This window comes from Ctenocephalides felis, unplaced genomic scaffold (genome assembly GCF_003426905.1).
Source record: "Ctenocephalides felis isolate EL2017-DRISC unplaced genomic scaffold, ASM342690v1 CF-g0.4_SCAFFOLD_01492, whole genome shotgun sequence".
NCBI classification, from domain to species: domain Eukaryota; kingdom Metazoa; phylum Arthropoda; class Insecta; order Siphonaptera; family Pulicidae; genus Ctenocephalides; species Ctenocephalides felis.
In genome coordinates this window covers 320,202-337,498 of record NW_020537646.1, presented here as the reverse complement: position 1 = coordinate 337,498, position 17,297 = coordinate 320,202, and the positions used below count along the sequence as shown (strand labels likewise).

The window sequence follows — 17,297 nt, the reverse complement described above, 5'->3', positions numbered from 1 at the left end:
TTACTTTTTTTTATTCACGGTAATATAAAAGTGGATTAATGAATAAAAGAGAATATTATAAGATTTTTACTAGATATGCAGTTTTATATAATTTAACACAAATGAAAGCAAAATTGAACTCTAAATTTGGCCCAGTATTGCCCTAGTATTTTTTTTTAAATATGTACGTTCCATTACAATCTTGGTTTAAATATTCTAACATATAAGCAGAAATAAAAAATCAAATAAATTATATATGAAATTGTTTACTAACAAAACTTCTGTACCTTATAGGATCTAATTGTATACTTCCAACACACCTGTCAAACATATCCAGTTAATAATACATGAAACACGTTATAAAATCATTAATGTTAAGACCCACGTTGACTTATTTGCACTTTCCGGCTATTAAATCATATAAAACATAATAATGATGATAGGATTACAGATTTCTGTAATCATATAATAATTTTTATTACTTTAAGATTTTCTGATAGACAACCGACGCTTAGGATGGAGATGCAAAAATAATGTAATGTATGTTTTCCGGAATTCGCAATTATGAAATTTTTTAATGAATTAAGAAAATGAAGTATTGCTCTACGTTGTCTTTATTAAATATTTACTTTCAATATAATTTATTTTACAATTTTATCACATATTTTTTATTTGCAAAATAATAAAATTCTTTTTCAAAAAAAATCTTTGAATATTTAAATAACGGTTGTGTCATTTTGAGAATGTACCATAGGATCAAAAAAATATATTATGATCTATACTTTTTATAGAAATCAATGACTTGAGGTATTAAAAATAGATTTAGAAAGATATATTTTAGTGCAAAATTTTTAAAAGTTTACATTCGTTTTTACCTCTTAGTTTTATTCTCATTTTCTGAAATTTATTACATACATTTGAAATTAAAATATTAATTATTAATTATTACATATTTTTCAAAAAAATGCTTTAAACATGTTTCCACTAAATTCATTAAAATTTAAATTATGCATTCAGTATTTGAACACTATTACTAAAGAACCCTTTTCGAATTCTGTATCAAATTTGAATTTTCAAATTAATTTTAATACTTGTGAATAAAACGCGGGACGTACCACAAATTAGCCTTAAGGCACAAATTACCATGTGCCATCAATTTTAGTTTATGATGCTGTAAAATATTCAACAGATTAGAAGTTATGATTGATCCTGACGTAAAATTCTGAATTATGTCTAAGGAATGCACATAGTTAATGTTTTCGCTTTCTCACCATTCTGTTGCAAAATTTGTAGAATCTTAACACCGATTGTTATGAAACGCTTACTTTGCATGAAACGATGTTCGAGCAGAATTACGCCCTCAACAAAATAACTCAGAGTCATTATCGATTTTCACGCACGCGATTTATGTAAAATTTGCGAACATCTCCTATCATCTTAAGATGATTGATATATGACGTCTAAAATCATACATGGAGAAAAAAGTAGAAAAAAACTGCTTTGGTTTTGACAAGTTAATCTTCAGAACTTATTAACATAGTGAAGAAATATTTTTTGTAAAATGCGATTTAAAAAAAAATTGTATATTGCATCGGATGCTTAGTTCTCTCAAAAACAGCCATTGGTTGCTTATTTAGCTCTATATCCAAAACGGCTGTACCTGCTTTTGCCAAAACCTAATCACCTTTTCTCCCCATCATTACGAATCGAATGTTTTTTCGATCATTCAAATCGGTTAATCCGTTCTCTTAAAAACTGACTCTTTTAGCCCCATATCTCCGAAGCCGCTGGACCGGCCTTACCAAAAAACTAATCAGCACGTCTCCTTATCAATAAGAATGGAATGTTTTTTGAACCATTCAAATCGGTGAATTCGCACATTTTTCTGAAGTATGCCAAAATGTTCAGAAACCTCTAAAACGTGAAGAAAATTTTCATTTTCGAATTTTGACCCATTAATTATGTAAAAACAAACCTAATAAAATTAATAGATAATGTTTCCTAATCAATTGCAACTGTCTATTTCAACGGTATAAAGACCATAACTTTATACTGGTATAAGCTTCACACTTGTTGTTGCTGTTTTTTTTATTATTTTCCATGAAAACTTCTGATTTTATAATACAATTAGATTCGCCTACATCGGAAGATCATGCTCAACACCTTGCCTTTAAGCTGTTTTTACTCATATGTGAATGAATTGTGTTCAGCAAATAGAAATATACAAGAACAAAATCCGTATATCCTTTGAGAGCATTAAGTTAAATCAACTAACGTTATATAAATAATCGGTAAATGGGTGCAGTCGCCTCAGGATGCATTTGATAGTTTTAAGAAATACAATTAGAGTTGAATGAATATTCCTTGACAATTTGAATAATTGGATACTGTGAAATGAGAAATTAATACGAAAAAAACAATTATAAAACTAATCAAGAAATATGTCAGAAATATAATGAATTCAAATAGTAGATGTGTACAGTGATATAAACGTTTTAAACAAATATCAACTTCTTTATATATATATATATATATATATATATATATATATATATATATATATATATATTTACATATGCAAGTGCAAATACCTGGGCAAAAAGACATAGCTGCTCTTTAACAGAGCATACAACTGTAAGGTTTATATTTCCTAATACTTCTCAGAATAACGTACAAAGAAACATTTCCCCTATCCGTCTGTCAATTTATTTCGATAAAACAAAAGTTGTGTATTCAAGAAACTTGCATCTTTATATATTCTTTTGATGTCTTTGAATTTTTTCACTATTCTACGCAAATCCTCTTTATTTTGCTAGAGCGTGACCGCAGGAAAGATTCAAAGTATAACAGGAAAAGCAGCTTCCGAAGAAATGGAAGAATATTGCGATATGCACTTTGGGAAAAGTGCCAAATCTACAGCTGGTACACCTCAAGACACTTTAATTTATGAAAAATTTTTTTAGTAAATAAATAGATAAATTAAATCTAGCCAAAAAATAAAATAAAAATTGTTCACTGCGGCACATTGTATAACTTTATCAAATCATTGGAAATCTGACTAACCGCTCATAGGACAATGTAATTCTTAGTAGTTCTGATTGTTTTTGAAACAATAAATAAAAGATATAAAAAAACGTAAACCTGTGAATTACTCAATAGAGTGACTACTATTTGAATTACAAAATGTAGCACAATAATTACCTGTAAATGTATATAACAAATTTGATGCTAGAATGTTGTTTGCTCTGATTGTTATTAAAAAATGGAACATGGACATGTTTTCGAGGTTTACTCGATGTTGCCTCAATAATTCCTCAAAAATTCTTTTAAATTGCCCATTTTGGAATATGATGTAGCTGAAGACACAACCTAACTTTATTACACATATATATAATTGTCTTCTTACCACACATTTGCAACCAATTATAAAAATTGTGATCCATTGTAATAAATCGTTCTCAGATAGAACTTCACATTTCGTAGATACCTTCATTGATATTTTTTGTAATCAAAATTGGAATTGTTGTTTCAAACGTTCTGAGGACTTTGGGGGCGTATATTAAGCATGTGATCAATTTCTGAGAATTTTTGGATCTTCCTCACTTTTGGTAATGTCACCCCCACCAACCCACCGTGTATTTTTAATGCATAAAAAAGTCGTAAACCTTTTGAAATTGTTTTGAATAGATTCTAAATTTAGGTAAGAAATAAATACACGTGATATCTTTCTTACTAGGCTTTTCAAAAAAATGTCAAAAATTTATAGAATTCTTGACTCTACATTTTGTTCATGTAAAATTGTTGAATTCCTTTTTTTCTAATTTTTAGTTTTATATCGTAATAAGATTGTTTCAGATTTAATTGACATAAATATATTGTTACAAAAAAAATGATTCCGAAGTGCATATTGCTAAATTTTGAAAATTTTCGAAAAAGCAAAGCACAATTTAATTAAAATTAAAGTAGAAAATAGCTTTTTCTCCTCTAATTCTTCCACTATCTCAATGATTTATAAAACAAGCAATGGTGTAACCTATGTTTGATAATTACACTGCAATCATCCAAGGAGGATGCTATCTGATAGTTTTAACTGACGTAAGTAAAAATAATTAAACTCATTCATCTGACTTAAGCTTCAAGATTGTTGGTTTTGGTTAAATTATATGATTCCCTTGTTTTATTGTATTCAACGCTTGTTCCCATCCCATAGCCTAGCAATCTCAAGTTTGAGTCAGAAAGTGATTAATGTCAGTATAAATTACCAAAAAACATCATTAAGATGTGTAGAACAAATTTACATTAATAATGTTGTAATTGACACAAAATATGGAAACATGCACAAAGAAATAGGACAGATAATACTTTTTCTAACAGATTTATTTTTTCATTTACTAGCATATTTTGATCGATTTTGTTAGTGTATTGTTATGAATAATCTAATCTAATATATTTGAAAAATAAATCAATCATGTTATATTAAGCTCACTCGAGAATATATATATATATATATATATATATATATATAATTTCCTAAATGATTATGTACATCGTCAACATTATCTTACTTAATTAATTAACATATTTGTAATTATCTACAATTACTTTTTGTATGCTCCTCTCCTATCGTCAGTGCTGATGTTACTAATTGTAAGAGAATTTCAAAGTTCTTATAAGAAGAGGAATACACGATTTTTTAATGAGACTTTTTATTCTGTTATCTCGTCTGAAGGAAGTACAAATAGACTTTTTGCTTAAATTATTACTTCTTACGGAACTGAATAATGTTGTCAAGAATGCATTTAAATCATAACTGCTACAATGTTAACAATGCTTAGAAGATTCTAAATCTGTAACAGCGTAGAAGTTTTTTTAGTATGATACAAAAATTTAGAAATTAAAATGATATACCACTTTGTGACGAAAAAGTTGCACATTTTGAAGTGCACCGTGACGAAAAAGTTGAATATTTTGAAGAAGATAAAATAAATATTGAAGAAGATTAACAATTTTGCGTTTTACACATTTAGAAATTCCGGAAACTCTTTTTTACAATGTATGTATTTTTTAATTTATTTATTCTGCAATGAAAATAATGAGCAGAAATGGTTAACAATATAAAATAAGTAAAGTATAAAACTTGATCAGGTATCAATAGATCGCCAAGTGGATATTCTACCAGGAGTATAATATAAAATAGAAGCTGAAAGAACTTTACTTTAACTCTATCCCCAAATTATAAGCATGGTAGAAGCAACCATGTAGTTCCTACCCATACCGCAGTCAACGTATTAAGCAGTATCGTTTTTTATTTAAAAAAAAATATTAAAAAAAACATAAATATGATCTTATGAGTGTCAAGTAGAGTGTCCGCTTGTTCTTCACGCTCAGCGGGCTGTTATGGTATGTCTGTCCAATTTTCGTGTTAATATGTTTTGTGAAGCTGGAGTCTATGGTCCAAAGTCACACCAAGGTATTTGACATCCTAGGACCACAAAACTTCATGGCCTATTACTTTCAGTTTTCCACGTCAGTCGGCCTATAGATATTAAAATGTACTGCTTCAAAGTGCAAATATTTGCTTGCAGTATTTCACAGATTTCCGTAACTTTATTTATTATTCATTAATCAAATATGTTTTATTTATTTTATCCAAGTCGATCTCCTTATCCCGATTTGCATCCGTGGATGCGTTCGACGTTAAACGGGCAGTGCACGCAAAAGGCAGCAAACGCAATGGATTGCATAATTGCAAAGAGATAGAAAAGAATCGAAGCTGCAGCATCTATTGCAGAAGTCGTACTGCAGATGCGCCCATTACAGACCATTAAGGATCGCAAGTAATCGCAGAATAATAGAAACAAAGAATCAGATGGAAAACGGAGGAGGTCATTGCAGAAGCAAATTATTCGTCTTCGGGCATTGTTAGTGCTATTCAAATGACAAGATAAATAGTTAGTTATTTACTAGGATGGGGTAAATTGCTGTAACTTTGTTTCTCGTTTAACAGACTATTATTTAGATCAACGTTTTTCAAACTTATTTCTTCCATCGCCCCCTTTGAAGATCAACTATTTTGTAGCGCCCCCTGACCAAATTTTTTTATACCTATATATTCAATAAAAGCATTTTTTTTAAATTTTAATAATATAGTTATAGTGTGCTAAATTAGTTAATATAACCTTACATTCTAAATTAGAAAATTTTACCAGTAAGAGTAAAAATTAGTTAGGAGACTCTTATCGCTCCCTAGATATTACAATCGCCCACTTTGAGAAATACTGATTTAGATCATGATTGATAAGCAGGATAAAGTGTAGAAGGATTGAAGAAATTATTGAAGTTTTTATATGAACAGATTTTAAACGAAAGTATCACATATGCAGCATACTTATGCCTAGTTTTGTATGCATAACTTTTTGAATAATAGTTGTAATTACTCTATTTAGAAATAAAATTATCATGTAGTTGTAGAGTGGCATCACCAATTTGAGAATTGGAATTATATTAAGTGATTATGAAGAGCAATACCTACTACAATTATTTTTTGTATGTGCCTTTACTATCACCAAAGTTGATATTTTGAATTTGAATATACCTACTTGTCCATTAAATCTTATAAAGGTTGGTTTGTTTGTGGCGCAATGACACTGCTGTGGCCTTATATCTATAAGTTCCTAGGATCGATTTGCGACTCGGACAACCTGACATCAAGTAGTACTAATTTACAAAAAAATTTTTTTTTGAGAAAAAAAAAGTTGAAACAAACATTTTTTTTTCCAAAATCAATTATTTAGTTAAGACAAGCAGAAAGTTCTTTGAATCATTTAAATTGGACGCTTAGTTCTCTTAGAAACTGCCATTTTTTACATATTTAGCTCCGTATCTTAGAAATGGCTGGGCCTGCCTTTGCCAAAAACTAATAAACACTTTTCCCAATCATTACTAATTAAATGTTTTTTAGATCATTCAAATCGGATACTCCGTTCTCTCAAAAACTCGATTTCTATTTTCTGCACTCTGCCCCGTATCTCCGAAATGGCTGGACCTACCTTTGCCAAAAACTAATCAGCTCTTCTCCCTATCAATAGGAATCGAATGTTTTTTGAACCATTCAAATCGGTTGATCCGTGCGCCCGAAAACGTGACTGGAAATTTTGTATCCATACATACATACACCCACACACACACACACATCCATTTTTTCTGAGGTATGCCAAAATGTTCAGAATCCTTCAAAACGTCAAGAAATGTAAAAATTTTCAATTTCGATTTTCGGCCCACTACAATAACTTACCCTACGGGAAGTTAAAAATGCCATTTCTTTATTCAAAACAAGCGATTTATAATCAATGCGTTAAAGACGTTAAAAAGGCTTGTTATAAAAATCTAGTGTTTTTATAAGATAAATGAAATTTTGTATAACACTGCACGCAATCATTAAAAAAAAATTATATTGAATTTTACAATGGCTTAAAAAATTGACTTATTCATAAATTGAAATAATTTTTCCAATAACGAAGATTAAATTTTGGAGTCTGTAACCTTGACCACAAGACCATCTCGATATATGAATAGAAAATACAGAAGTTAGATCAGCCTTTACCTATACTTCAATTACTATAATTAAACCTTCTAATAGGACTCTAATGTTTCAAGGAATTCGTTGCAACTATCAACCTTACCATTTGACCATGTGAAGTTCCATTAAAACAGACCACTAAAATTAAATTGTCCTTATTTAGCTCGGTTTGTAAATGCATAAATCTGCTGAATCTAAATTAGATCAAGTTCTGTATAGCATGCATTTTTGAAGTAAAAAAAATCTTGCATATAATAGATGTTACTGTTCATTCGATTATATTCTTCCTAACTTACTACCAACACTAATTGTAAGACCAAGAGTGGGAGAGATCGGTACAGGACGATCAGCAAGGTGACTTCCGGATGCTGAGATACAGATACCAAACATTATAGCCGATCGAATAAACATTACAATATATAATAAGCCATTAATCTAAATGATCAATCAAACAACGAAACAAATTGGATTCAGATGAACACGAACTCAGGAATTGCACGCATGATTGAATTAAAGTACACCTTTGGGTTATTATTTCGAGACGAGTCCAATGTTGCTCAGATGATTTCATAACTTCATTAAGGTAGAAGCATAAATTATGCTAGTGGATTTTAGTAATATCATAACTTGGTTTATGATTGATTTTAATTAAGATACCGTTGGTAATATGTTTTGAATTGGATTAATATTCAAATTGGATTTGTAATATTAAACAACTTGTATGAGATGAGAGCGTCCAGCTAACTTACGTAGTTAAGCGTCTTGTAAACTTATTCGAATTATTAGAATCATTTTGGTATTCTTTATATTTATTAACTTTCTGGAGAAGATAATATAATTTAATTTTATATGCGATATATTCAATATATGCGACATTTTCTCCAAAACGGCCGCAACGATTTACAAAATTAAAAAAAATAATTTTATAAAGCTTGATAAGACGATAAGTACTCGCAATGATCTCAAAAATCATTTAGATTTGCATTACTGTTTATCTCAATTAGAACATTTCTCAAAATTCAATAAAGACACAATGTTTATCATTGCAAGAGAAACGATTCAAACATTATAAAAATAATATTTTTCATGTTTAACTTCCTTCCTTAAGTACTTTTTCAAATTAGTTTCTACTGTAATAACTTAACACAAGCCATATCGTTCCTAATTTCAAAAATATTAAAATTTATTGCTACAAAGCACTACCTGTATTATATTGTATAATATTCCTTCTCTTCCTATTAAAGCATATTACAAGCTTATATAATGGTGATGAGTGATCATGAAATATAATATGATAAAAAGTGAAATGATTTTTCAATTCGTTCTGCGAGATGAGTTGCCAGCACTTAATTAAACAGGTAACTTGGTTTGATCTTGGTAATAAGTGCTAACGTAATCTTTATTATATTCTCCTTTGCAAAAGGTGGATCTAGAATCTAGTTTTCCGGTCAATTTTTTTGCAAAAATTATATTTTGCAACCAAAAACCTGATAAATAATTAATAGAGATTCAAACACCAACAGTGAATTACAGCAAAAGAGTTATTATTAACAACATTAATTATTATTTTAGAACAGGTTTACCAATTTGCTCCTGTTTGTCTACAAATTATTGCACTAATTACATTTTTGGCTAATAAATTAATCTTGCTATATTCATTAATAAAAAACGTAGTGTTTTAAAAAATAGTCTTTGCTAATATCAAACACAAAATGAGTAAATAAAAATATTCCTCATTCTGTAAAAATTTAAAATCACACAAATAAGTTTGCATTTCAGCAATTCTTATTAATTTTATATGTAAACACATCATATGATTGAAATAACTGTCCAAGCATAATGGATTAGTCATTTTATTTTTTGCTGAAAAACTAACTTTTTCCTTATTTAATTAACACAAGAACAGTTTTAACGGTGCTGTGTATTAGTTCATTATTAGGTGATAATCAAAAGACATTCAAGATATTTTGGTGGAATTGTAAAATTAACATTTATGCTAAAAAAAATTGATTAAAAATATTTTTGTAAACACTGAAGTATTTTAGCAAATTTTAGTTGATTAAGAATGAACTTAACTGTTATAGTAAGAACTTGAATTTTATAAAAATTGCATATGGTGTTATTGATCAGAAAATAATAAATTTTTGGCAACTTTTTATAGAAAATATTATAAAACTTAATTAATGAAGTGGTATTGAGTTTTTAGTTTTACAAAAAAAAACAGTATTATTTTTGTGAATAAGATTATAAAATGATACATAATTAAATATTAATGAAAATTTTGCTAGGCTTATTATGTACAAAAATTTCATTTTTTATTCTGAAATATGTAATTATAAATTATTTAAATATTTAAAAATGCTGGTAGTACCGAAGACGTTCGACGCTCTGACTGTATACGCTAATAATAACTTATCATAAATACAAATATATTATTTTTGGATCATTGTTTTCTCGTCTTTGTACAATCAGTCATATTCACTTTACAATAGTATCCGGGTTCCCCAAAATGCAGATGAGGTACACGAACTATCCAAATTCGCAATATTTAATTATTAAGTGAAATCTTTTAACAAAACCTTGCAACGATGACTCAAAACGGATACGTGCATTGTAAATACAACAACAGAAATGTACTAAATATTTCAATTTATCTTTGCAAAAAGTTTATCATCATAAATTATTATGAAATTAAATATGATTCAAAATCAATAATTGTATAAAGAATTTTAGATAACGAGTGTATGTTATAGTTTTCGACGCTATCTTATGTTTTTGTTACAGATTCAATAAATTTCTAACGTCTTGGTGGTATCTAGGTGTGATAAATCATTGAAATTCTATCTCATAATACAAAACATCGAAAATATTATTTAAAGCATATAATTATAAAAGCAATCGAAAAATTTATTAGTAATACATATATTTATTAACATTTAACTATAATCGGCGGATATGTATCATACAATCGATCAACAAGATGGTACTTTATATGGTACACACAAGAAACACGTATGTTTGTTGGCATGTGCAACTGAAATTTGTAATTTAAATAATTTATATCAATTATGATACATATTTGATATAAATATTGATATCAAATATATCTTACAAATACAGAATATATTAACTGAAGAAGAACTCCAATTCATTTATATTTATGTTCCATTAGACCTACAATATTGATTAGCGAATAAAGGTAAATGATATCATTACATTAAATGAAATTATTATCTTCCCTAAGGAGAAGAAGTTTAAGTTTTCGAGTAAAAATTCTTTTTTGCTAATTTTATGTTTTCTTAACTTTTTAATTGAATGAAAATAATTTGGGAAAAGTATGTTGCTGTGTGAAAAGTGTGAGTATGTATGTGGCCCGATATTTTATTTTTGTCAGCGTTTTCTCAAAAACTGGCTGGACCGATTTTAAAGATATAAAAGTCATTCGATGTAACTTGATAAGGATAAGGGTTGCTTATATTCGCGTGACAATCAGCCGAGTCGTTTCTTTGTAATTTGCAGAAAAGTAAAATTTTGTCCACGTTTTAGTCCACAATTTTAAACTGATTTTGAAAAAAACTGTTCGAAAGATATTGGTTGGGAATCGCGTTGATTGGTTTTTGGTGAAGATCGGCCAGGCCGTTTCTTTGTAACCAATTTTTTTTGACGATTTTGATAAAACTTAGTATAAAGATATATTTTGCAGTCTGAAATATACTAAATATTACAAGCAGTTCAATTATAAAAAATCACGAAAGTTTATAATCAGAATCAGAGTCAGAACCACAGTGTGTAATCACTAATCAGAATGTTAGGTCGCTACTGATTACAGTTGACATTCCCACTTCACTTAAATAAAATTCATTTTTAGAATGCGAGACGGATGAAACGAAATATGTTAAACACATTGAATTAATTTATATAATTTCAGATATTATAAGTATTTTTGAACTAAATTAATTGGAAAACGTTCTGAGTATTCTATAGTCAAATCGAATGTTATTTTCGAAATAAATAGTTTAACTATTTTACTTATTTAAATAGTATGTATAGATATCGGGAAATTCATTCAATTTGCCTTAGAAGAAAAATAAACAAAAAGTATTGAATGCTAAAATTATAATTGCATTGCTCAGAAGTCTTTTCGTTTTATTATATTGACCATGAAGGTGTCAAACTTCAAGGCATTAAGCTTTAAACGGAATGGTTTCTACCCCTGGTAGGGAGGGTAGCGCAGTGTTTTAATGGAACTAGTTGTTCACTTCTTAAAGAAAAGTCCGCTTAACAACATGTAAATAACCAATAAAAATAAATATATCTTCTTTCATTATAACTTAGTAACAAATCAGTGATTGTAATTATAAATGCAACAAATACATAATATACAAACAAATCAGTGTTTAATACAGTCCACAGCTACAAGGGTTAAATTATAACCCAACAACCCGAGGAGAGTTTTAATAAATTCTATAACTACGTAACAAAAGAATAGCATGTTTTGTCATATCATTAAAATACCACAGATCCAAATCAACCTAAATAATTTAGAACATGCTACTCTCGACTTTTTTCTAGGAGATCAGATAAAACATTTAAACCATTTTTTGTCACGATTATTATAATTTTATCGATACTATAAATTTCAAATCAACGCATACCTCGTTCTATTTATAAAATAAACCAACAGCATAAACCCAGTGCAAATTAGTAGCCGTTAAACATTACTTAGCAATTAAAATAACCACTAGGTCTTAGGTATCGCCATGGGTGAAGCGGGTTCGAATCATCTCAACAGTTAAGATTTTCTCACCTTCTTCGGGGCGCACGGTTACCCTGCAGAAGATAATCATTACCGCGCGATTGGATTAGTATAAAAGGCGGGCAAGATCAAGGCGCGACTCCAGTGTCGTAACAGACATTGAACTTGTAGCATCGCGAGTACAATCGCTAGTTGTGTTGATCATAGTCAGTAGAAAACTATAAAGAATTATAAAGAAGATCTCTTTCGAGTATCGTCTTCTGGCATCTCATAACTATTCAGCATTGCGTGTGTGATAAGAGCGACCGATAAGCCGCCAGGTGAGCTTAGAAATAATACGATTCGCGCAGTGCGAGTAATTTATCGTGCAAGTGCAAGTACTTGTAAGTTGTAAGCGCTATTAAAAGGTGGTTCTGTGATGCGTTTTAAGGGATTAAGTCGTCGACGAGACGTTGAGATAGAGTGACTATAAAAGCGTTAATAATTTTATTATGCTATAATTTTATAGCGTATTTTTTGATAATGAAAGAATTAAAAACGGCTATAAAAATTTTGTAGATCAGAATCTGTGTTTTAAAAATATTAGATTTTTTTTTTAAAACTTGTTTGTGATCTTTAAAAATTATTTTTTAAATTTAATCTTAAATATTCATTTTATTCCTCATGTTTTCATCATTTATTAATTTTTTTTATTTATTTCTCTATTTTTTAATTTATTCATCATTAATTCATTCATTCAAAATATTTTACTGTATATTACAAACTGTAATTATTACAGACTTAATAAATTGATACACAATACCTATATACACATACTGAAAATAGTACAGAATTGATAGATTTTGAATGAGAAATTTAACTTTTCAAATCATTATTATTTTTGAATATATTGTCATAAACTATTGAAATTTTTTCAATTATTACAATAATTATATGTGAAAACATTAATTTCATTTGTTTTATACACACATACTGAAAACAGTATAGAATTAATAGATTTTGAATGAGAAATTTAACTTTTCATAACTCATAACTTCTGAATTTTTTTCAATAATTACAATAATTATATGTGAAGCTCAGAACATTCATTTTATTTGTTTTCTTAAATTAATCATTTCATCATTAATTAATTAATTAATTCAAAACTATTGTACGACTGTAAATTTCAGACTGTAATTTTTACAAACTTAATAAATTGATGCACAATACCCAAAAGTTGCTTACACACATACCTTTTTTTTATTATCTCTTTTATTTACAACTGTCCAGTAAAGAACATTCAATAAATTTGATGAATTTACAATAGTCGGCCGAAAAGGGACATTGTATACTACAAGAGCATGTTGGAAAAAAACAACTCAGTAGTTGTTTTTCCATTCGATATAAAATTCACAATATTTTATTGATAATTATATAATTTTAACTATTCACTTATTGAAAAAATTCTTATAAATAATGATTAAGTTATTTTCATTTTTTATCAGGAGAGTTGATGGCTTAAATCCAGCGGCGCTTTTCTTTTCAATCTTTACACACATATCTACTGAAAATTATCTAAAATTCTTAGATTTTAAATGAGATATTAATTTTTTTAATACATTTTTAATATTTTCGAAAAAAATATTATGATATTCTGTAACTTTTTCAATTTATGAATAAAAACTATTTAATCGGCTATGATGTGCATGAATATTAGGACAATTGTAAGTGAAGCCTTAAACATGCATTTTATCCAATGTTTTTTTAAATTAATTATTGCATCTTTATTAAATTAATTAATTCAGAACTCAACTGTAAATTTCAGACTGTAATTTTTACAAACTTAATAAATTGATAACAATACCCAAACAATACAAACACATACTGAAATTACTATAATATTCATAGATTTTAAATGAAAAATTTAAGTTTTTAATATATCATTAATATTTTTGATTATATTGTCATAATATTCTGAAAGTTTTTCAATATATGAATAAAAACTATTTAATCGACTATGATGTGCCTGAGTATTGACACAATTACGTGTGAAGCTTTAAAGATTTTTTTGAGAGTATAATAAATTAAGTATTATTGTTGAATATTACTGCCTTATTTCAAACCAAAATAAACCTTATAAAATACGTAAAATCACAGTATAAGTCTTAAACATCAATTAGAAAATAAGTAAAAAACAATAATTTTTTTATGGAAAACTTCTCATGATGGAAACTATATAGTGGAATTTTCAAACAAATATGAATAAATAATTAGAGTTTAGCATATTCTAATTATGTTATTTTTCATAAAAGAGATTGATGATAATATCTTAATAATAGATAGTTTTGAGTATTACATTCTAAATATAAAAAAAATCACATATTAATTTGAATTTCTATAATTATATTGAAATTAAAAAATGATTCACTAAACATATATTATATAATTTAAATCCGATTAATATATTTTTGTCGGAATTTTTATTAACACAATGTACAATATTATACTAAAATTTGATTTTATTAAATTTAATTAAATGTTGAATGCAAATATTAATTAATAAATTAAGTAAAGGACTAGCAGTTGAAATGGACAAAGATTATATCTATAAGATAATATGCATATTCTACGTGCATTTCAACAGCTAGTCCTTTACTTAATTTATTAATTAATATTTGCATTCAACATTTAATTAAATTTAATAAAATCAAATTTTAGTAAAATACTGTAGACTGTAGAGATATAATTGCTCTATACGAGTATGTGTATGCTATGTACGTATTGAATCGATTTGTCTTGAATTATTTTACATATGTATATAAATACAAAAACTTAAAAATGTACAAGCAATCTATTTCTTTCAACTACAAATAAAAATCCGTACTAGTGTTTTTAATGATTCTATATATAGAACGCAATTTTGCCCGATCCGATATTAAAGATCTCATATATCAAACCGCAATATTCAAGATGTCATGTTCATTTTTATGCAATGCAAAACATAACGAAGTTGCATTCAACGTTGGCACAGATTGGAGATACTTTGTATTCCCTTGGAATATTTATTCACGACTTATATTGAAATAAAACAAGCACACGTCTGCACATATACCTAGACGATAATCAGAAAAATGAAATTTGAACAATTTTAGTATGTTCACATTTTTTAATATTAATCTTGTTTATAAATAATTTTAAATTTTAGACTGATCAATAACTTGTAATCAACATTTTGATACCCATCATAAAAAAGGCTTTTAACAATGTTCAGATTTTTTAAATATTTTAAAATAAGCTTAACTTAATTTTTTTTAAGATAAGCTGTAACTTTAAGGTAATGTAATTGAGGTAATTTAGTACAATATCTAATTTAAATTTTTTATTTCTATATAAATTACTATGTTATATGAAGACCTTTAGTAACTGTGTTATTAATTTAACATGACTATTGGAAAGCAATCCAGTAGTTGTCTTTTTTAGTTGTAATATATTTTTATTATAATTATTGACTTAATTATTTTTGCAACAATGCCCCCAACGTTTATATTTCACTCAATATCATCTTCACGATCTATCATCACAAATAAAAATTCTAATTAAATCTAAATACAATTATTTCAAGCAAAAAAAAAGTAATATAATATAAAAAAATTGCATACCAAAATCAATTATTTTCTGTTAGAGTTATCAATTTAAATTCACTTTGCTTGAATGGGATAAAAATAATAACTAATAATAATTAACCACTTAATGTTAAGGTTTTTTTGTGAAGGGAGGTAAAAAATAAGCAGGGCTTTTTTTGTTTTCAATTGACATTAATATTGTACAACATATTGATATTCTACGACATTGTAATAATTTTGATTATTACTATTTTTGCAGGTTTAGATTTTTTTATATCATGAGTTAGAATTATAAAATTAGAAAAACTTTACTTAGTCATTTCGGTAACTCATTATGTTTTTGTACGATTCATATTTGTTTTTTGTAAAGGATCTTGATCTTATCAGAGTTGGGTCATCAATAGTCAGCTTTTATTTTATAAATTCACTAAATTGTTGATAATGATAATTTGCTCAATAATATTAAGAATTGGTTTTTGTTGAAGTCAATTAGCAATTAAGCATTCTTTATAAATGTAATTATATTTTTACCAATATTAACAGCTATATCCATTTATATAGGTTCATATAGATTTTGCTTATGGAAAATCAGTGCGTGTTTAAATATTAATATTCTTAATTGAAAACGTAATATTTGTTTAGTAATATTCCCATGGTTTATTGAAACACTCAACAAACTTGCACTTGTTTCGAGCTTGTGGCGAGATCGAACCTAATCATATTTGGATCACGATCACAATAAAACTAAAAAAGATGAAAAGTAGAAAAAGTATAAAACAACAGAGTGTCTTCTCGTCATTATATATTCACATCGACCTTCGGCATTGTCCGAGTAACGAACCCGATTTGGAATAATTACCTCCAAGAAATGATGATAGGTACGTTGTGGTACTTATTTTATACGCGTGAATTTTGTAATCATACACCTTCGGTCCGATACGTGCGAGTAACGTATATTTTTATGAATCACATAGCAAAAAACTATTTAAAGAACCGATAAAAAATAACAATAATCCGAATCGATTAAAATGAAAACATACTCTGAGGTCAATAATCAAAGAGTAGGAATTCCACTTGCTTGCAAATGCTTTGGACGGAAACAGGAATAAACGTGAATAAGGAAAAACTTTACAAACTTTGATTACTTTTAGTGTTTTATATCCAATTGAAATAGATATCTGCAATATCCTTGATTACATCCTGATATTATAAAACTATTGAGAGTGATGCATATTTATACCATTCAACAAAAGCCATTATCTTTCTACATATGTTTCATTGAACCTGAATACCAGAAATTGCTGCAAAACTATTTATGGTTAATACTTTCATTATCATTTTATGACTCAAAGCTCATGATAAATTATTATTTTATAGACAG

At 27.6% G+C, this 17,297-nt stretch overlaps 2 protein-coding genes across 2 annotated transcripts in view; both read left to right on the top strand.

The window, feature by feature from the left end:
* LOC113370147 (protein hunchback-like) overlaps window positions 1–2,942 on the top strand; it is a 12,954-nt gene extending 10,012 nt beyond the window's left edge. Inside the window, 1 exon segment of the mRNA XM_026610813.1 lies at window positions 2,796–2,942. Within this exon segment, the coding sequence (XP_026466598.1) occupies window positions 2,796–2,942 (147 nt within the window).
* Window positions 2,943–12,560: 9,618 nt separating this feature from the next.
* Window positions 12,561–17,297, top strand: part of LOC113370146 — a 29,224-nt gene continuing 24,487 nt past the window's right edge. Inside the window, exon 1 of the mRNA XM_026610812.1 lies at window positions 12,561–12,634. The gene's annotated coding sequence lies outside the window, so the exon portion shown is untranslated. The remainder of the gene's footprint in view (window positions 12,635–17,297) is intronic.